Here is a 20,717-nt window from a genome sequence, read left to right as displayed (position 1 = left end):
TCTCGGATGACGGCCGCTAGCGCTGACGCTACCTTGCCCTCCGAAACTCCGACCAACGGCCAGCCCTCTCTCGTTGACGATGCGTCTCCTTGTACTCTGCCTTCGAGTGACGACGCAGCTCTTGCCTGCAAGACAGTTCCCACTCCCAACAGCGGTCCTCCTCTTACCACCTCCTCTCTAAGCACTGGCTCTTCTGGTGCCAATTCGGCTTCTGTTAGCAACGCCGCCCGAAAACCACTCCCATGCTCTCGAGGTCGATTTAGGGTTGAGATCGATCATGTCGCCAGACCACCCACTTACCCTGCCTGTCCTGAAGGTACCCTTCCCAACAGCGCTAGCTGTGATAATGCACGCTTCGCGCTTGGGCCTTCTGACTTGGGGGGAAAATCTGATTCGGAAGCTACAAACCTTCATCCAGGACGAGAACTTCACTGGAAAGCTGTGGTCGAGGATATAGGGTTTTCTTCTACAGCTCTTGCAAGCGCTGTACAGCCTTCCGCAGAGCTCGGGACTTGACACACAACTCGAACTGAGACATCAACTGGACGGGGACACTTGGCACCTTTACACTCATACCCTAGATGAATTCCGACTTCCTGACCTCTCCAACGTGGAAAAACCATCGGATGACCCGGAACAGTACCTCGAGGCCTCTACCGGAACCTACCGAAGGGGTCAATTCCTTACTATGTTGGCCCCCTTTCGGGGTCTGTCGCTGAGAGACTTCAGATCTCTTTCCCTTCTGGCGAGGAAGTCTGCCAACCTGGCCGTGTCCCTGGTGTCTCTACTCTCTTTGGGCATGTCGTGGAGAAGCATCGGGCACCGCTTTCCATTGCGAGGATGCGAACCTCCGCTCGTACAACCTCACCCTCGTTGGCTGGAAGACTTGTGTCCTGATCAAACCTCAACATACCACTCACTTCGAGGATTTGGTCCGGCGGTTGACCAACTATCGTGCTGAGTGCGATCAGTTTGTTCGTCATCCTGCGGTCATTATTCACCCATCGAGACTGCGGGCAGAGAACATTGAGTTTTCATCATCTGCTCCGGACCGGGAGAGATGGTCTTGACTTGACGACCAGGGTCTCGACCAAAATCTCAGAATCAACAGCAAAACCACCAATTTAGATGCGGAAAAAAAATGCGTTAAGTGAGAAACTCTATGAGAGCTTTTCTCAACTTTCAACTTTCTTGCATTTGAAGTAAGCTGATGAGCGTTGAGAGGGAAGATGGTGAATCTGAGACCAGAACCCCTGTCCGTAGTTTCGCACTAACAAACAAACAAGGGCTGAACTGTACATGTAGCTGCCGATTTCCGCACGGCCTCAGGTAATAAGCGGGGCCCGGTAGATTCGGTGACTGCCAGCATGGCCAGCCGACGTAGGTATAGTATCTTTCTTGCGGTGGAGAGAGGCAAGCTCGCAAGCAAGGCAGGCAGGGCACGTAGCCCACCCAACCGGCGAGTCAGCCGAGATGACAGCCGCTTATTGCTGCGCCGCTCTGCCACCCCATTTCTTGGCGCGGCACACTACTGTAGTAACTGTAGCCAATCACCGTAGATAGTGAAGTTGTCAGACAGCCAAAGGAGTGGGCATACAATCCCCCTGGAATGGGTGAACCCAACCTTCTTGGTCCCGGTTTCGCCTCGCGCATCGCGGCGTAGAATTCCATCGACAGGCCGTGCTCGCCCTCGTCGCCGTTGGCGTTCTTCGCGAGGACGTCCTGGGCGTGCTTGCTTGCGCCGCAGACGGTGGAGGCGAACTTGGCCTCGATGGGCGGGAATTCCGTCAGGTACGGGCAGGCTTGATTGTCAAGACGTAGCTAGAGGAGCTACGAACAGATCTCGCGGCAGCGAGGTGCAGAATATTTAACCCACAGGGGCCCGTGCTTTCCACATGCCGGGTCCCACCCGTGGGTCCTAGCAGGCACGGCGCAATCGCCGTGACATTAGTAGTAGGGACTTTGTGAGTTTGCGGAGAACCTGGACGTTTCGCATCTTGGGCTGTGGCCGAGCTCAAGTGTTTACCCCTGTCCAGCTATGATGGTGGACCGGTCTCTGATGCTTCCGGCCATGCTTGACGGTTGTATGGAGTGAATCTGGCGGATTTGATAACCAGGTGGACGTCATTACTTTTGCCTCTACCCCTTGGATTCTGTGCTGCCCTTGGAGCGACCATCCCCCGATTCACTCCCTTTCTGTCTGTTTTGTTTCCCTAAATTAGCCGGCCCAAAGCTCCACCAAGACGTGATGATAAGAGTCAAAAAAAGCAGCAACGACAAAAACATACAACACCGGGGATTCGCTGGTCGTCACCGACCCAACTACTGATCCGGCGGTCGGTAGCTTATCTAGGGGAGAGCGGACGGGATCCCGAGCTTTCTACCGCCTATGGTCGTATGTGGCAGGAGAGCAAGTTGTTGGCCCTTATATAGGATGTGCTTTGGAAATAAGATACCAGTTTGGTGAATGAAGCCTAACAACAAACTCGAGGACCTGGGGACGCGCGTTACGCTGCCTTGTCAATACCTGGAAGAATTATCTTGCAGTAATCCGTACTCCTTCGCCTTCAGCCAAACAGGATATGCTATTCCTTTTGAGTTGGACTATTTTTGAGCCTATCTTCTCGCCGTTCCTTGTCTAATTTTGAAATCTACAAGCTCTTGCCTAGTAACGAGTCGTCCCTTGGCAAGCCCTTGGCAAGTTAATATTGACAGACTTGAATTGCCTTTCTTTGCGTTACCTGCAAGACTAGGAATAATAATGATAGGTACAAAGGGGAGCAAGCTTGTTCAACTTGGATCTTATGTCGAAGCATACGTTTCCAATTAGAATGCAGGAGATAGCTCTCGTTTGATCAGGGGAAGCCTTAGCAAGCACACCACCACCACATCAAGCACACCGCTATTCCTGATCCGGTGTGCTTGATAGTGGTGGTGGTGTGCTTGCTAAGGCTTCCCTTGATCAGAGGTCTCTTCGCTCTATAAGGCCAACGAGGCATTAAGTAAGCGCCGGAGAGCCAAAAAAAAAAAAACTATAGTTATAGCTCGGAGGATCACTTACTATACAAGATGCAAAAAATGGCACGTCAGTCGAGCTGGACTTGCTGGCACTGGAAAATGTGTTCTGCGAGCGATATCACTACCATACTGAAAAATGGGCCATCCCTACGGTCTCGAATCCGAGCATTAAGCTTGGAGTCCAGATGGCTTCCTTCCTAGAAAACGCGCGACCGGACCATTTGTTGGTCATATACTATGCCGGTTTGGGTCCGAGGTTCCAGAACAATGCAGCGAAGCTCTCACCAAACAGTGTCGCCCGCCGCGTTGTCGGCACATTGTTGAACTGAGTGGGTTCCTTGGCACCAAAATTCACGGACTGAGCACTGATGTTCAATGCGAGACTCTCAGTCAGCACAGATCCATCACAATGACACAGTTCCTGACATAGCGTCATATCATGGCACACTGTCTCTATATAAGGGGGTAATTCCCCTGGGAGGATTAGAGAGGACAATTTTCAGTTCCAACAAGAAAGGGACATTCTGAGGCACCCTAACCCACTATCTTGATGCATTTGTGTGGTCACTCTGGAATCGTGACTCCAATTCAAGCTTCGTTTCATACCTCCATCTGTTCAATACCATTTGGTTGATCTAAGCTTACTTGAGCATGTAACTGTTGGCTGCCCAACACACATCTTTCGACCCAACCCCTCTCCACAAGCGCCTTAGTCCTCATGCCTTCTCCAAGCGTCGTCCAAGTCAAACTTAGTTTGCAGACTATTGCACGAAACATCCACAAGAATGGCCAATTCTGTTAAGGTTCTCGTCTAGCGCTTTCTAAAGATCGACGAAGGCCCAGACGGGCAATATTTCGTCTTCGAAGCCGTCGGCCATGCCCACATCGCCGCCGCCAAGTGTTTCTATTTCCGTGTTCGGTTCTGGTGGCTGTCGGTGGGCATAGCGGTCCCTTCACACTGGCGGTGTTCTTTTTAGATGGGTTGGACGGGAGTAGCATACAGAAGGGATGGGTTGAATCAGGGGGATGTTGATGTGTGGATCTTTCAAACCCAGGTATACCCCGAGCAAGGAGACTGAGAATGAACGAGCCTGATTAATCGTCTATTTGTTGTTGTCCCATTGCAGGATCCCCGTTTCGCCTGGTTTAGTAGGTTTGGGAAAAACCTGGTTGCAAGGGCCTCGGCCTTCTAGCTATGGGTCGTAAGATCTGGTTGGTCTGGGCTAGCCGTATGGTCGCCGACTGTGTACGGAGACTTTGGTTGAACCTTCGTTTGAAAAAGTCCCCAGGTGCCTGTTTGTAGGCTCTTTCGGCCTCTCTAGCCTTCCAAGTAGCTTGTTGGACCTCCTGGGTCCACCAGTGGGCTTGTAACCCCCTGTTTGGCTTCCGTGGAGGGGTACTGGACTAGGAACTGGTAGTCAAAGCGTATACGATACTGTGGAGAAGTGGGCAAGCCGTCTATATTCACGGTAGAAATGTGAGGTGGTGGCCTCAACGTGGGCTATCAGACGTTAAGGAAGTTGCCCAACGGAATTGCACAGTCTTACAGGAAACGTCTATCTTGATATTGGTACCGTACATAACGTTAGTTTCAGGTGATATGGTTGATACCTTCAACCAGCATGTTTCGTTTTCGTCCTGATTACCAGTTAACCATGTATTTCTCAGTACCTATAGTTGTTTTAAGCCGGCTGCCCCCTGAATAGCTCCCATCCCATTCACTAGATCAAGACGACTGTTTCCTCGCCCCAGGGGCTCACACTTTGATCCAGAAACGCAGAAGTGTCGTTGAAAAAGGAGCCAATCCTCTCGTACCTGCCGCCATGAACCTTTTGTAGCAGCAGCCCGAAATAGCACGTCTCCACGACCTTTGGCCTGCTCCCATCCCACCGGTTGCTGGTCCAGTCCCGCTCAAAGAGCATCAGCCCAAACACTCTTTCAGGCAGATGAGCCTCGACATCGTCGATTGACACCCTCTTGTCTCTGTCAGGCCTCGTCGCCATATCGTCCAGCATCTGTCTGTACCACTCCTGCACGTCATTGCTGAGGGGCGGAGCAGGAGCCAGGTTCTGCTTCCGCAGGAGCTCAACCACATCCTCCTTCTTCAGCTCCATGAAGGGCCCTTGGATCTCCAGCTCCCCTCCAGCAATAACATCATACGTCGACTTGCCCTGGATTTCATGCACTTGGCACCGCAAGACTTTCGCAAGAGGCGTCGCATCCCCCGTGACGGCGTCACACAAAATTGGGGCCTCCACAGCAGCCCAAGACCACGTCGGCGCAAGGGGATACTCGAGGGTGTGAGGAGGCCTCATCATCCACTCCTGGGTCTTCGCATACCACATCAAGTCCTGCAGCATGTTCTCGTTCCACAGCCCCGCCAGGTACTCCATCCCCGTTAACCTGGCCATCTCGCGCGCAATCCCCGCAATGGCCGGCATCCGGTCCGTCGAGAAAGCGAGCTTCCTCTTGGTGTAATCCTCCACCATCCGCCGCCACGTCTCCAGCAACTCCGCCGTGCGGAAATGGTTCAGCTCACCACCACCACCACCCCGCATGTCCCTTCCAATTTGATCCCCATCAGCAACCACCGATCTAGTCCCAGTCTGCACCAAAGCCTGCGTCAACCTCCTCTCCTCCGGCGAAGAGACAGAGGAAGGCACAAACCCACCATCGCTCCCCACAACCCGACTGCACCTCCACATCGGCCACCTTCCATAACTAACCACCCGCGGCGAGAGCACCCTCTCCTGAAGACACCACGCACGTTCCGCGACAGGATCCTTCACCGTCTGACTCATGCTAGCCGGCTCCTCAAGCAAATACAGCGTCCCCCTCTCCTCCTGAGGCGGCGGCATCTCCGCCGCCTCAGCCCACGATGTCGCGTGAGCATTCGACATCCGATAAGAAACTGGCACAAGCGCCCTCCACAACCCCGTCTCCGGATCCGCCCGGTCACCCAGAAACCCCTCCCCCGCGCTCGACGCGCGCGCCGCGGTGATGGTCAGGTACGCGTGCTTGTAGATGTCGGACATGCGGGCTAGCTCGCGGAACTTGTCCTCGCTCGAGTCCTGGACGATGCAGAGGGAGTCGACCCAGAGGTAGGGGATGTCGAGGCACTGGGTGAGGAGAACTGCGTCCTGGAGGGTTGGCGGGAGGGAGGTGAGCGGGAAGCCTGAGCCTTGCTGCCGGGCGGAGAGGGTCGAGAGGGTTGTTTGGAAGGGTTGCGGCCCGCCCCAACAGTAGCTTAGCGCTGCGTAGCGGAGGGGTTTTACATGTAGGTTCGGGGGCAAGGAGGAGGGGATGGTTGTGGTTGGGTGCAGGCGGAGGGTGCCGGTTGGGTCTGAGACGTCGATGACGCGCGAGGGGAGGGATGAGCCGGTGATGGGCGGGCGGCAGGCGGCGCCGTGGTGGAGGTCGCAGTCGTGGAGCCAGGCTTTGACTTGGTCGATGGCCTCGGGCGAGCCCGGAGAGGGGTTGGGCGGGCGGCTGCTGATGTGTTGGGATGCAGGGTCGCCTTGTGGCGGTGGTGTTGTTAGTCTGGGCTGGGACTCCTTGAATAGGGGCTGAGGGGCTCGCTTACCCTTGGCTGCAAACACGTAGCGCTCTGTGGCGATCACACCCGCCGAGTGGAACACCCTCCACCGTTGTAGGTCTTCCCGGCTGTAGCTCTCCAAGCTGCTGTTGGATAACTGGAACCTGAGCTTGTCGAAATCCCAGAACCCCACTCCTTTCCTCGAACAGATGGGGAACAGGTAGAATTCGAACCGATCCTTGGTCATCTTGGCGAGCGTGCTCATGCAATGCTTAACGAGCTCCATTCGCTCCTTGTCGTGCTCAGCCGGACGCGCATACCAGGGCCTGGTTTCCGTGTAGTAATGGGACTCAAAGTTGGATTCTCGGAAGAAGGTGGACAGGAAGAAGCAGCAGAAGGCACACCCACGCTGAGCAGCCTCGATCAAGCTGGACAGACGCACCGGCCATTTGAGACACATCTGTTTGCGAGTTTGAGGATGTTCATCGGGGCCCAACGCAAACCGCAAACGGGGTAAGCCTCGGGTAACTGGGGCGCAAGAAGGGCAGCGGGGTTTCTCAGTGCGCTCGGTAGGAGTGTCGTCGCCTCGCTGGACTTCCGGGGCTGCCTCAGGAGCGTCATGTTTAATAAAAGAGTGGTCGGGATGGATCAGGGCGGCATCCGCGATACATGCCTCGCAATAGTCGAAATCCTGGCACTGTTGGCAGGCGTGACGACACTCGTGCCGCGGCATCAAGCGCGAGCGGCCCGTTCTGTCAGTGTGTGACACACTGTCGCAGATAAACCACCCTTCCGCGTGCCCTGGGGCTTCCGGCTGGTTGCTGGGTTTCGAGTCCTCGCGGAGGACCGGGCTGACATGGCTGTTGGAGATATCCACAGTTCCTTGCATTGTAGATTGGTGCAGGATACGCTAAAAGCACAATAGAGACAGAGAAGAGAGTGCTTTGTTGCCAACTTTAGTCAAAGCTGAGCCCTAGTGTCTTGTACTTGGCCCGTTAGGCACCAGTGCCTCCAAGGGGGCGGTGCATCTCGAAGGATTCGAGGCCGCCTGCACAGAGATCGCCCAACCAGTTAGGGTAAACAGATCCACATCAGCCGTAGTAAATGCATCTAGGTAGTGGCAGGCTATTCGTTTTATTGTGTAGTCTCAATAATAGGTACCATTGCCAGCCATTGAACATTACTGCCCCGCGGTCCGAGGCAGTGCTATGGGAGAACCCGGAATACTCTGCAGTTGTCTCCGAGAACAAGCATTCTTGAAGTCATGGCCAAAGGCGCGGCAGTTGAGGACGGGACTGAGAAGTGTGGAGCTGATCGAGATGCGACGCATTGGGATGCGAAACCAGGGGCTCGTCTATGTCCAGATTCAGCGACATTCTTCACGAATTCTCTGGCTTGTCTCAAAACTCGAGACGAGGCCCCTTGATTCTTACCTAAAATGGCACCCCGGCGCCGAGCAAGTTTGGACAAGGTGTAGCATTGAATGGGGTGTCACCGTCTCAACACGCGCTCGAAACCGTCACAGATTGTTCGAGAAACCAACATCTCCATACCTGAGGTAACCCTGGATGGGGATATAAGACCTCATTCACCACTGACATCTGGGTGTTGATCATTACAAGCCAGTCTTTCAAGTCCACGACCTGCACTCAGTTCTATTCTTCTTCTCGACCGCCGGCCGGCCTTTTCAGCACTCTAGGTACCTTGAATTTTCCCACCCATCTGCACCAAACCCAGACGACAGAATGCACTTCTCCATGGCCACCCTCGTCCTCGGCCTCGCCGCCTTCGCCTCGGGCCTTCCGCAGGACGCTACCCTCGCGGCCCGCCAGAACCAGAACCGCCCCGTGCCCAGCGGCAGCTGCTGCGTAGCCAACACCAACCTGAAGCAGGACACCTGCACCGCCTCCAACGGCCAGGCCGGCCGCTGCGTCCCCGGCGGGAACAACTGTGAGTCCATTTTCAGGAAACTACCTTACCTACGTACCTAGGTATTGGAGGACTGGACGTTGATCATTGACACCGTTCGAACAGGTGGTAGCAGGCTCAGCTGCGTCGCCCAGAGCAGCCTGACTTGTGACAACAGTGTCATCGAGCGCGGCAAGTCGTTGTGTCGCGCCAATGCCCCTGGAGGTGGTTTGTTCGATGGAGCCAACATCATCCAGTCCCTGGCTCAGGCGAAGGTCAACTGAGAGGATGCAGGTCGGCAGCAGTTGGGCTTATCCTAGCAACAACGGGAGGAAGCCGATTGGTCAATACAATGAAGTGCTTCTAAACAGTCACGTAGAGTATTTGCTAGGTGGAACCCCACATGGGACAAGGACCCGGCGCATGTGGGACGTATGCAGAGGGCAAGGCACCAAAGAAAGTGATGAAGAAGGACTCCATGTGCCATGAGGATGAAGGTGCGGCATACAATGATTATCTAATCACAAAGGTGAAACATCAGGTAGACTGCACACACAAAGAACTTACGTGCCACAAATTCACAAGTGCTAATGCTCCCATGCCGTTGTTTGCCCTGTTTTGCACCACTCTTCTTCATCAAGCTGCAATTTCAGGCGCAATTGGCCGGAGGATCGTAGGGTTCGGTGTACTTAGGTATATGGCAGGGCTTGACCATTATAGTACGGCTCCCAGGTTAACACCGCAAAGCCTGGGCCTTTGGCGTGATGGCGCTGGGCCAGCGTGTGTTGTCATTGAGACCGTCGTTGGGCAGCGGGTTGGCGGCATAGTCCTAGTCCGTGATGATGAATTCGGTCAGTTTGTCCATTGTAAGAGCGGCGTAGGTTGTAGTCTTGGTGGTACCCTGCTTGACGCTTCTTTTGCCAGGTACGGCGGTCACCGCTCTGATGAGCTCGCCATCCGTCAGGCCTTTCAGAAGAGGATTAGAACACACTCCCTTGAACAACCCCGAGCCGGAGCCCGAATTTTGCATGTTAGGGATATACCGTACCACCTGGCCGCGCTTGTCTTTCGTCCCGCCGTAAACTACTGCCGGAGACTTGTCGATAAGCAAATATACTGGCGGGTACTCGTCCCTGTCACATGGCTCGTGGGCTCGACGCTGACGGTCCAACCATCTACCTCCCGAATGTTGCTGAGACCACACCCTCGTTGCCTTGCCATACAGGCGATGCCTCTTGGTCGTCACAGCCTCGGGTACACACATTAGTGTATTCCACTCTGGATGCACTCGTAGGACTGAGCTATAATGATAGCATTCCTGTGTCCATTTCCCGCTGCAGTGCTTTGCGACCTGGGTTGGCGTCGCGGTTAATGCATAAATGATGAGCGTGTTGACCATGTCGTACGTGATGGTGTCGCTTCCCGAACAAGTCTTATATCCGGACCCCGTGCTCCGTGTACCTTCTCGTCCTGTCACCTGTCGAACCGTAGCAACTAGTGCTAGTGGTGTTGGACCGGTGGTCGTAGATTGTCTGGGCATCAATTTCCCAAAGCTTGATAATCTCGTTAAGCTCGGCCGACGCAAGTTAGCCACTGGTCTTGGTATACCTTCCCAGGGTCTCGTCCCACTGTGTTTTTGACCCGGTAAAGTCAATATCGGCCCCCAGCAGCCATCCTAGTCCATAGGAAATATCCGACCATAATTAGCCTTACCTCTTATTGTTGGGAACGCCTACCTTGGTTACTGTACACCATCTGTAGATTAGTGGCTGGGCCGCACATCGAAGAGGTGCTCGGGTGACAGGTACGAACTGATAGAGAGTGCGTTACGCGTTTCGGTCATGTTTAACTAAGGTAATAAGGGGTTAATTTGAGACGTCAACACTGCGAGGCCTATGGGTTGCCCCCCCAGGCTGCCAACTGCCTCTTACCATGGCTGCGCATACATTTCCCAGATAGACAAGAGTCAAACGCGTTAACATTCCCGTAGTCCCACTGGCCATACAGGTCGTGGGTCATGTAGACAATGTAGTCGATCTTCGACGCAATGGCTTCGATTGGGAAGTCTCACAGGTACCAGTACGATGCTGGTGCAGCAATGGATACTGACTTGCTTGGTCCGACCTTTTCTTTCAGTTTAGTAAAAAAGGCCAGGTACCCAATAACTACCGTCCAGGGCTTTGCCGATGGATTTGCCATCCACAAAGATGTTGGTGGCCTAGAGAAAACAACATTTGGTTAGGTCAGAGTTGGCGACGAGGCAGAACGAGAACATACTGGATTTGAAACTGATAACTAGTACTCAGGCCAGGATACTCCCAGTCCATGTCAACGCCGTCGATGCCTTCGTCGTTGAGGAATTTGGCAATGTTGGTAGCAAAGGCCTCCCCGGGTTGGTGAGGATGGCCTGGCGGTTGATGTTGTATATCGCCGATTCGGTCAGTAGGCCCAGCCGCCAAATGCCACAATGCGCTTCATGTTATGAAGCGCCTTGAAGCCGGCCCATTGGTTGTAGGTGTCCTCGATGACCACCTTCCAGCCATTGGGGTCGATTTCGGCAAGGGCCCAGTATGTGTGTGTGTCGGCACTGTCTGTGTTGGCCCGCTTGGCGCTGAGCCATAGACGCTCGCGCTCCATGTTGTACGATTTGTAGTACCCAACCCACTGGAAGGCCACGGGCGGCCGTGGGTTCACCTTGATGTCGCTGCGGCGGTTGGAGACGCACGTGCTCCTGTAGTCCTTTTCTTTGCTCCCTGGCGCGCCTCCCTCCGGCGCATGAACCTCGTAGTGCTCAGGGAACGGACCGCAGTACCCCCAGTTGCTGCAGCACGCCTTAAGAGGACATGGGTTAAGATCGCCTATTGCGTTCTTCCACCTGTCAAAGTCGGGCGGAAACTGAGTGCTGGGGACTAGGGGGCCACAGCTGGTCCCATGCTGGGGAGGAGGTAAGGGGGCGAAGCCGGCGCTGATGCACATGTTCTAGCCGAGCAGCATATCTTTGCACTCGGTTCAGCCCACGCCTTTCCACGATTCCACGCCTTCAGCTCGCTGGCGGTGACGTGATATCGCTTGGCCAGCGCGTCGCAGGTGTCCCCGTTCTGGACGAGGTACGTAGCGCAGGTCCCGTCTAACAGATCTCGCTGTGGTGGCTGGAGCTTGTAGGGGTCGCCGGCCGAGCAGCACACATAGTGGTCGGGCATCGGCGTAGAGCAGAGGTCGGCCTTGGAATTTTACTGGTAAAAATCGGCGGCAGAAATGCCGCATCGCGAAGTGTGCCACAGGAGTCCCCTGGCACGACCTGGAGATAGCGTCAGGTAGCTTTCTCGTCGATATGGCAGTTTCCAATGCTCATTCTCTTCCGCAAGAGGTGGTCTAGGGAGAAGGTACCGTTGGCATTCAGGGTGCTGCTGTTGTAACGTGGTGTCGCTCCTGTCCCAGCCGCCTCAAAGAAGGTCAATCCCTGAAGCTCTCCGGCAGTTTCAATGTCCCCGTCGGCGGCACAGCTGCCCTGGCTCTATGCCAGAGCCGTTCTTCGGAGGGCCGCATGGTCCCCTGCCGTGCCGATGGCGATACCAAAGATTCGTTCCGGCTGCCGGCCACTGCTGCAGAGCTGAGCGGGGTGCGGGTGGGCAAAATCGGCCAAGTGCTTTCAAGGTCCTCCATCCAGTGCGTTGATGGCCGGTGGGACGGTGGGCTTGCCGAGAGGTGTGCCAATATAAACTCTTGCGGCCGATCTCGTTGTGCCACGCAAACATGAAATTTTCGTCGCAGTTGTCTGGGGATTTGAAGAAGCTCTCGATTCCTCTCAGTAGGCCGGAAACAACTTGAGCCGCAACTTTGCCACCGCTGCAGATGCTGCCAGCCGTTTGCAGGTTGCCTTGGACTTCGAGTGTGCCAGCGACGCAGGCTGGGGCGGAACTCAACGGAGGATCAAAGAGAGCTTCAGACTTCTTCGGGTTCTCCATGGCCCCCGAGAAGTACGACGACATATTAGTCTCAGAGGCCGGGCCAGATGTCAGCCTGCAGCCACGGTTGAGAATGGTGGAAGCTGGTTCGTCCAGGGGCTGTGTCACAGAAAACTGGAGGGGCATCGGCTTTTGACAGCGGCGAAACGGTCGACTGACAGATATGGAGTCCAGCTGTGAACGTCAGCAAAGGCCACGCATAGAAGTAGACAGTCGTGCTGGTCTGGTTCGTAGGTTCGGGGGCTGTGGATCGGGGCAGGGTCACCGTCGCCCAAAGGCGTAACGGCCGGGTTGCCATCGAAATTGATGGCTGAGCGAACGAGACCGGGCTCCAGCATAAACAATGCCGTAACAGCCCGTTTCATTGGCCATATCGCTGACAATGGATGATAGGAGGCATACCTCACAAAGGGCAGACAAATATGTTTGGACACGGCTTAAGCGCAGGTAAAGATAGGTAGGTACCTTAGGTAGGTGCCAGGATGACCGTGTGTGTAAGGCTTGACAAGGCGGAGGGAGACCAATTGGATATTATGGAGCCCTGGCCATCTGAGCGCCATCGTCTTTCTGGTCCCGACTCCCAACATTAGCATCTGGCCGCGGTCAACTTTTCAGCAAGCGACTTGACCAGGTAGGAAGCAGGCATAGCCTGGGAGGCTTGTTGAACTTGGTAGGTAGGTATCCGTACGTACCTTTGGGATACTCACTTCGGCGCTATCTGCGCCTCCCTCTCTCGTCGGAATACCGCTCGACACGTGCACCGGCCCAGGCCAAGTGCGAGCACTCCATCCTTCGTCCTCCCGGACTTGCGGAGTGTGGGAAGCATGTACTCAACGGTACCTGCGCAAGCGAGGCGCTGCCCTGCGTCGTTCGTGCACTGCATGCTGTAACGCCCATGTCGCAGTGCGTTTTTGTTCTGATTAACCTCGCTATCTCACAGCCAACACATCTCATGCGGATGATATACCACACTGTGATTGGAGCGGAAACTTAGCCGTGATTCACAGGTCCACCGTGGGATGGCATAGCGGCCCGTTTAAGTAACCGCCCTGAGCAGACAAAGCTTAATAGTTCCCTCAGTTCCTTTCCGACATCCTCGAACTCCCTCCCTCTTTTGCTTTTTCCTCAGACGATGGAGCACCCGAGACCTTAATGCCAAAGCTCAGCGAAATCAGGTAATCTCGCAAGGCGACTGTTGCCGCAATCAGCCGCTATTTCGACTTCCTCGCCAACATGTACCTCGACGAGGCTGACATTCTCAGACCACCGGAAGGGGAGTGGCCCGAAATTATGCCTGGCCGTCTCCAGGGCCTGGGCAAGACGGACGAGCCCAGCCTCCCATCCTAGCACGTCCAATGCTGTGCACCTCCTTTCTTCCGCCGCCTCTGGCAACAGTGTCGTCCAGGCATCGCGCCCTTCAATCGGCTCGCCTTCTTCACAGCTGAAACTTCGAATCAGTATCCCTTGTGCAATCGCAATCAGCAATGCTGAGTTTCCTTCTTTCCTCGGCAGTGCTTGCCGCTCTCAAGATGCCGACTGCGATTTTCCCGACAATCACATTATGGTGGGCATCACGACCGCGCTGCCGGCATCGCTCCTCCCGGCCTACTGGTCCTACGCGAGCAGCGCGTGGTCCCGGCGGTCGGTGCACAGCTCCAATGCGGTCCGCGCCGCCCAAGATTGCCCAATTCTCTGGTTCGAGACAACCAATTCGGGTCCCGGGGAAGAAGGGGGGGGGGGGGGGGGGAGGGGCCGTCTGGATGAACCACACTCTCATTGAAGGCGAGTTCTATGCCGAGGCAAACCCGACTGTCACAACGTCGGGAACGGGGCCGACCGCGACACCGGACAGGGCGCAACAACCGTGTCTGAGCCGCCCAGCACCTCGGTCAGTACCCGCCCAACCCAGACAACCAGCATCCCCAGCTCTGGCCGTAGGCTCCCGACTGCACCCAAGATGATGGTGCCTCCCGTGCTCCTTGTCCTCTTCGCGGTTGCTACCTCGGCAATATGTCAGTCCCTTTCGATTGAAAAAGCTCGTCGTCCCCCGTTCCTCGCTGACCAAGGATACAATAAACTACAGAATCCTGCAACGGCGGCACCAACGCCGACGGCGAGACACACACCTTCATGGGCCTCTGCAGCTTCGCCTGCAGCTTTAGATACTTCCCGCCTGGCCCATGCAAGTGCACGTCGTACGGCGCGCCCGGCTCCCTGCCGCCGACCAACGGCCGCGACGACTGCCCGCTCCCGGGGCCCAGCGACGCCTACAAGAGTTTGTGCAATTATGCGTGCAACCATGGGTATGTCCGGATACTGCTTGTCAGTATTGCTAGATGTGGATTTTGGTTCTGTTCTGGGTAAATATACAAGACATTGTCGGTTGCTTGTGTACCTACCCGGTAGTATGCGGATTGTATGGTCATGGAGTTGATAATGGACTCCGACCGAGAACAGTTGAAAAGAAGAGAGTACCTCGGCGTCCAGATGTACCAGTTCACCGCCGATGGGTTGTCGATTTGGATGCGGCAAGAATAAAGGGCAGGGAGAAATTGAGCCCCGTGTAACTGGGAGACTTCAGAGATTCAGATGTACATCAGTCATCTGTCGCCTCCGCCGGATTTACAGCTTGTCACTCATCCTGACTTGCTCCAATCAAGTGCTTGATGTCCATGGCCGTAGAGGTAATAAGATAAAGGTTCTAGCTGAACATTCACCAGGACCTGACAATATAGTTTGGCCAATGTCTAAAGTGGCGAGGCCGAGTTTCTTCATAATATCCAAGGCGGTGTCGTCGCTCCGCGGCATTGAACCTGGACAGCGGGAGATGCAGGTCTAAGGATGCAAACGCAGGTATTAGCTGCACTGGGAAATGGATTTCAAAGGCTGGGTTCGGGAAGAGTTGCCAGCAATGCGATGCAAATCGGTTTAACTGATTGTTGCCAACAGTTGTTGAAACATGGGTGGCCTCACGTCATCATGATGTCACGCAAGAAAGTCTGCAAAGATCTAATGAGAATAACCTCAAGTATCCAACCAACCTTGTGAACTGCGAAAGAAGTCTTCTCCCAGGTTTACCTCTACGTCTGCAGACACGATGGCTGAAAATATTGCAGCGAAGCAACTCGAAACCGTTCTCGGCCATGGGAACAAGGACCGAGCCACTTACACGGATATCTCGAATCCGGACCGAGAGGGTGGCCGGTATGCCGACGAGAGCGGCGAGAAGATGAAGGCGTTGGCATGGATGGGCAAGAATGATGTCCGAGTTAGTACGTAGTCATCAACCATTCAACTTGAGTATTACTCTTTCATGCTGACCGTTCCCAGTTGAGGCTGGCAAACCCAGAATTGTTGAGGACCATGACGCCATTATCAGAGTAACAGGCACGACCGTGTGTGGCAGCGACGTCCATCTCATGCACGGCGTCATTCTGCAGATTGAGAAGGGTGACATTCTCGGCCATGAATTCGTCGGCGTCGTGGAAGCGGTCGGATCGGCCGTCACGACACTCAAACCAGGAGAGCGTGTCGTCAACAGCTTCGTCGTTTCCTGCGGCCAGTGTCGGTACTGCAAGCAGAAGCTCACAACGGCCTGCGAGAAAACCAATGCGTCGACTTTGCACGAGAAGCTCTATGGCTCGCGCATGGGCGGCATCTTTGGCTACTCCCACTTCACTGGCGGCTACGCTGGTGGCCAGGCCGAGTATGTAAGGGTGCCCTTAGCCGACAATAACCTGATGAGGCTGCCGCACTCGATCCCGGATGAGAAAGGTGAGAGAGTCGCGTTGTCTGCTTTGTCGCCCTCGTCCCCTTACGTTGACAAACGCTAGCCATATTCCTCGCCGACGTGCTCCCGACCTCGTACCACTCCGTCGACTACACGGGGATCCGCGAGGGCGACACTGTCGCTATCTGGGGCCTCGGTCCCATTGGGCTCATGGCCTGCTACTGGGCCTTCCTCAAGGGGGCCAAGCGCGTCATCGGTATCGACAACAATGAGCGCATCGAGTTCGCCAAGTCGAAGCTCGACAAACTCGAGACCATCAACTTCTCTACCCTTGCAAAGGGTGAAACTTTACCCGCCAAGATCCATGAAATGGTGCCAGGTGGTGTCGACGTCAGCATTGAAGCCTCTGGCGGTGAGTATGCCAAGGGGTTTGCCCATAAGCTCGAGTTGTGGGTTGGGGCCGAGCAGGACACGAGCGAGATGATCAACGAGTGCCTGGAATCGACACGGAAATTTGGAACGGTCGGCATCATCGGCGACTACGCCGGGTGTGAGTACTTTGCAGCCTCCTTTTTTTTTTTGTAGCTGCACAAAGCTAACAAGCCATGCACTGGGCAGTCACAAATCACTTCAACGTGGGCGCACTCATGGAGCGTGGAATTAAACTCATTGGGTGCGGCCAGGCGCCAGTTCACAAGTGTAAGTTTGGCTCTCGCTCTATGGTCCAAGTCAGCGCTAATCAAGACTTCGCTAGACTGGGGAGATCTCCTACAAATGGTAGAACATGGGACCGTCGACCCAACCATGATCCTCACCCACCGCTTCAAACTCGAGGACATTGCCAAGGCTTACCGTCTCCAAGAGAAGAGGGAGCAAGGGCTCGTCAAGTGCTTCGTGGAGACGAGGTTCTCCTCGCGGCGAGCTGAGGGGACGCCTGAGTTGACATCGTTGTAGCATGCGTATACGTACTGGGCAGGGTCCTGAGGAAACCCTCGGGACGCAGACGAGATGGTAGGGGTTCAAGCAACGAGTATCAGTGTAATGAATGTCATGAATGTTGAATGACAACCACAAACCCTCTCGGACCAGAGTGCAGAAGGCTCTTAAGGCACTAGAATCAGCCGGGGCAATGTGGAAGACAAAATTTTCTGTCTTCTTGCATTCCCTTCTGGGTGTACGAAGCACAGGTTCAAGGACGCTTCTCATGCATGAGGTGAGCATCATAATTCACAATCAACCCTTGAACCTGATAACCTGAACCTGCGGCCGTCTCCTGCACTCATTCCACCCAAACAACAGCGCTCAGCCCGTCCTCCTGCCCAGCCCTCCCCTTCTGGCCCACTTGCAGGTTTGCGACCAACTTTCCCAGCCTGCCGGTCGCCGGGTCCCGCGCAATGATAGCCACGTTCGATGACGTCTGCCCCCCAACCGCCACCAGGGTCCCCGCCTTGTTGAACTGAAAGGTCCGCGGGTAGTACGAGTACGAATTACCAGCCTCGAGCCAAGCAATAGCGCCTGTGGCAGAGTCGATGGTGTAGGTCGCGATCGAGTCCTGCTGCGAGCCGAACGTCTGGTCGGCGCGGTTCGAGGCGTACAGGAAGTTGCCGACGACGCGGATCTCGGCGGCCTTGGTCGTTGAGCCGCCGGTCTTTCCCGGCGCATAGGTTGAGAGAGTTTGCGTCTTTTGCAGGGTCAAGCAGCCGGACGACGAGTCGCTTGGATAGGCCACGTCCCAGGCCGACACGGAGTTGCCGAGCTCGTTGAGGGTGTAAGCCTTCTGTACCTGTCCGCTGGCAGACTTCCAGAACTTGATGTGCCGGGGGCCGTCGCCCGGGTTTGCTTTGGCCTCGGGACAGGCCGTCAGCTTGCCGCTGGTGGCATCGATTCTGAAGATGCGGACGAGATCGGCGCCGAGGTCCGGCACGAGGATGAACTTTCCCGTCGGATCCAAGTGTACCTCGTGGGGGTGGGGAACGTCCTGCCTTGGGTTGGGGCCTCTTTGGGCCATGGTAAACTTCTCCAGCTGCAGCACCTTGGTGCTCGCGGAGAAGGGCATCTTGAAGGTGGTGATGGTCGACGGCGAACTGTTCTTTGTTAGTCCTTGATTGAGTTCTTATCTCGCACTCAGGGGAATGCAACGTACTATTCGGCCGTCGCCACAAAGCCCCTACCATCCGCTCCGCCGTACAGCGTACCGTGAACGCTATTGCCCGACGTCCTGATCTGCCCGGTCAGGGACAGACGGCCGTCGTTTGCCACGCTGTACTCGGCACTGAGGCCCGAGCCCGTCCACGACTCGTCGAAGCAGTACAGCTTGCGTGTGTCGGAATACAGCTCGAGCCAGCCCGGCGTGGTGCCACAGCCGTTCGTCTGGGACGTGATGGACAACGCACCGCTGCTGTTTGTGCCGGTGAACGACAAGGTGTAGACGCCGCCGGCGAAGTGGGAGGCGATGAGGGTGGCGCCACAGGCACCCTGCACCACTGCCGCGCAGGCGAGGAGAACAAATCGCGACATGCTGAGGTGACGGCTTGGCTACAAGCTCGAATCCTAGGTGCCTTGCTTGCTACCGCTGCTTGAGCAGATCTCTAACTTCATGATATTACCTTATGTACTGCTGCTGCCGGAGCATCGTCCGGGGTAAACAATTATGCCCTTTTAGCCGGGACCCCAGGCTGTGGATCTGGGTAATCTGTTTCAGACAGGAGTCGACGGGAGCCGCTCCCCGAGTTCCTTGTTAGGACCGGAGGTGCCCAGCTAAAATAGCCGGTTTCAAGATCGGCTACTACGCCGGCAACGCCCCACAGATGGAATCCACGATGACTGCTACCTAGGTCGGGGTATTTTCAGATCTTGGTAAGGTTGTAGAGCATCTTTGAGTTGACGCATGACGTAGGTATCTTCACACTCGTCCGATACTCCCGCCCGAGCCGGGTTGAGTTGCTTGTTCCTATTGTTATGATCAGGAGAGTGGTATTAAGATGAGAACCGTACATTGAGGTTTCAACGCTGGAACCGGGTCAACTCCCTGGGCTTTTGTCTGCAGCAGCTTTTCTAGGAGCTGGATAAAGGTCACCAAGACGTCCCGCAATTTCTGATATGGATTCTGTAAATCGTTGGGTGACACTTATGTGCAGTAGGAGAGAACCTGCATTTGTTTTACACGCCAACTTTTCGAGCATTGTTACATTCTAAGATGATCAATGTTCTTGACTTGATCAACGGGTGGACGGCCAAGGGCTTATGCACCTTCAAGTTGTTAAGCTGCTAATTGGCAGTCCTGATTTATCAGAAGAATTGGACGCTGACCTGCCTACAATCGAGGAATGGAAGATTCGTCGGGAAAGGCAAACAGAGCGCACCGACACGCTACGCCCACGCTGCTACAGAGGAGCAGCCGATCTCTATATGCTCGATCCTGCAGCACAACCACTGCAAGCTCACAAAGGGCTGACCGAGGCGAAGAGCTCGCTGCTAACACAGGCTCGCACGGGACTCGCACGGGAGCAATTGGCATAAAAGACTTCTTTAAAATGCGAGTCCCTGGGGTGCCTCGGCCGCTCTGCCGCTGCGGGAGGGCCCCGGAGACGGTGGCCCACCTGCCTTGTGCTAAGATGCCAAGGTCAAGAGCTCAAAGACGGGAGACCCCAGCTCAGAGACAGGCACGACCTGATGAGAACGCTTGGAAACTGCTCCAGCGCAACGCGGATAGTCACCTGGCTCATGAGCCTTGGGAGACTGGCTGAGTATAGGCTCTTGATGGAGCTGGAGCGTGAGGGGGCAGAGGAAGACCCAGGCGAAGGTGTGAAGGGACTGGAAGCCCGGAGGGCGTCAAAAAGGAGAAAAGGAGGAAGAAGCGCACCGGGCTCTAATGCCATGTTGGAGCCGCAAGCGCGCAGCGCGAGTTATGCAGCTAAGTGACGAACACGGCCGGATGGCCGCCCACAGCTTCGACGTCACCAAGCCGGAAAGGTGAGTTCCGGACTGCTGGATGGGAGGGACTTGTTGGATTTGGCAGGTGGTCAGGGAGGGCAGTTCGGTGGTGACTAATGGCTTGGCACCACGATTTTCAGCATCAGGAGGAGACGGGGCAACTTTTGGAACAACAGGAGAGCGAGCATCATCATCAATTAAGTGGTTGCCCATCCTTTTGGTGCCCAATTACTACGGTGCGGTAAATTCGTGGCTGTTGGCTTTCCAACAGGGAATGCACCACTTTATCTAGGCTTGGTGGGACTGTGCGCAAAATGTGTTAAAAAAACGACAGAGCCCTAACCTTCTTTAAAAACATACAGTATTTTGCGCACAGTCCCACCAAAACTTGATAAGTGGTGCTGTTGGAAAGCCAACAGCCACGATTCCACGGTGTTACGCTTTATGGGAGCCCTTGAAACAGTGAACTTTTCGAGTGCCCGGGACCAGCCCAGAATCTGTCAATTGAGGTTCTGTCCTTCTCCTTCTCCAAGTTGCCTGGGTCCCCCTTAGACCTTATGTAACGGCTGTGTATTACCCCTGACCAGAGTACGATACCGGCAACCCAGTTTCCGAGTCTCAAGTGCCT

At 55.2% G+C, this 20,717-nt stretch overlaps 8 protein-coding genes across 8 annotated transcripts; 4 read left to right on the top strand and 4 right to left on the bottom strand.

Moving 5' to 3' along the window:
• Positions 1-3,203: 3,203 nt before the first annotated feature.
• N657DRAFT_650880 (uncharacterized protein) lies at positions 3,204-3,624 on the top strand (the record flags this gene model as incomplete). Its single annotated transcript, XM_062794047.1, has 2 exons — positions 3,204-3,245; positions 3,311-3,624. 2 exons carry the CDS (start codon positions 3,204-3,206, stop codon positions 3,446-3,448), a joined length of 180 nt encoding a protein of 59 aa, XP_062642568.1. The 3' UTR covers positions 3,449-3,624.
• Positions 3,625-4,739: 1,115 nt separating this feature from the next.
• N657DRAFT_684917 (HET-domain-containing protein) lies at positions 4,740-7,013 on the bottom strand (the record flags this gene model as incomplete). The annotated part of the gene is made up of 2 exons (XM_062796732.1): positions 4,740-6,535; positions 6,602-7,013. The coding sequence occupies 2 exons, from the start codon at positions 7,011-7,013 to the stop codon at positions 4,740-4,742; spliced, it is 2,208 nt and encodes a 735-aa protein (XP_062642567.1).
• A 1,285-nt stretch (positions 7,014-8,298) lies between these two features.
• N657DRAFT_582964 (uncharacterized protein) lies at positions 8,299-8,745 on the top strand (the record flags this gene model as incomplete). The annotated part of the gene is made up of 2 exons (XM_062789643.1): positions 8,299-8,503; positions 8,588-8,745. 2 exons carry the CDS (start codon positions 8,299-8,301, stop codon positions 8,743-8,745), a joined length of 363 nt encoding a protein of 120 aa, XP_062642566.1.
• A 3,120-nt stretch (positions 8,746-11,865) lies between these two features.
• Positions 11,866-12,791, bottom strand: N657DRAFT_666975 (uncharacterized protein; the record flags this gene model as incomplete). The annotated part of the gene is made up of 3 exons (XM_062795361.1): positions 11,866-12,063; positions 12,209-12,525; positions 12,564-12,791. The coding sequence occupies 3 exons, from the start codon at positions 12,789-12,791 to the stop codon at positions 11,976-11,978; spliced, it is 633 nt and encodes a 210-aa protein (XP_062642565.1). The 3' UTR covers positions 11,866-11,975.
• A 1,196-nt stretch (positions 12,792-13,987) lies between these two features.
• On the top strand, positions 13,988-14,887 carry N657DRAFT_637740 (carbohydrate-binding module family 24 protein; the record flags this gene model as incomplete). Its single annotated transcript, XM_062791531.1, has 3 exons — positions 13,988-14,141; positions 14,510-14,729; positions 14,884-14,887. The coding sequence occupies 3 exons, from the start codon at positions 13,988-13,990 to the stop codon at positions 14,885-14,887; spliced, it is 378 nt and encodes a 125-aa protein (XP_062642564.1).
• A 636-nt stretch (positions 14,888-15,523) lies between these two features.
• Positions 15,524-17,425, top strand: N657DRAFT_711539 (GroES-like protein; the record flags this gene model as incomplete). The annotated part of the gene is made up of 5 exons (XM_062797445.1): positions 15,524-15,698; positions 15,757-16,200; positions 16,260-16,706; positions 16,775-16,845; positions 16,901-17,425. 5 exons carry the CDS (start codon positions 15,524-15,526, stop codon positions 17,108-17,110), a joined length of 1,347 nt encoding a protein of 448 aa, XP_062642563.1. The 3' UTR covers positions 17,111-17,425.
• On the bottom strand, positions 17,107-18,804 carry N657DRAFT_694135 (putative isomerase YbhE). The gene is made up of 2 exons (XM_062797265.1): positions 18,300-18,804; positions 17,107-18,240 (listed from the first exon to the last, which is right to left on the bottom strand). The coding sequence occupies exons 1-2, from the start codon at positions 18,671-18,673 to the stop codon at positions 17,436-17,438; spliced, it is 1,179 nt and encodes a 392-aa protein (XP_062642562.1). The 5' UTR covers positions 18,674-18,804; the 3' UTR covers positions 17,107-17,435.
• Positions 18,805-19,945: 1,141 nt separating this feature from the next.
• On the bottom strand, positions 19,946-20,470 carry N657DRAFT_325890 (uncharacterized protein). The gene has a single exon (XM_062786826.1). The coding sequence runs from the start codon at positions 20,300-20,302 to the stop codon at positions 19,988-19,990; it is 315 nt and encodes a 104-aa protein (XP_062642561.1). The 5' UTR covers positions 20,303-20,470; the 3' UTR covers positions 19,946-19,987.
• Between the last annotated feature and the right edge of the window lie 247 nt (positions 20,471-20,717).

The sequence above is a fragment of the Parathielavia appendiculata genome (assembly GCF_033297405.1).
Source record: "Parathielavia appendiculata strain CBS 731.68 unplaced genomic scaffold N657scaffold_37, whole genome shotgun sequence".
Lineage (NCBI taxonomy): Eukaryota > Fungi > Ascomycota > Sordariomycetes > Sordariales > Chaetomiaceae > Parathielavia > Parathielavia appendiculata.
Note: the sequence above shows the minus strand (reverse complement) of the source record. Positions and strands in the feature narration are given on the sequence as shown.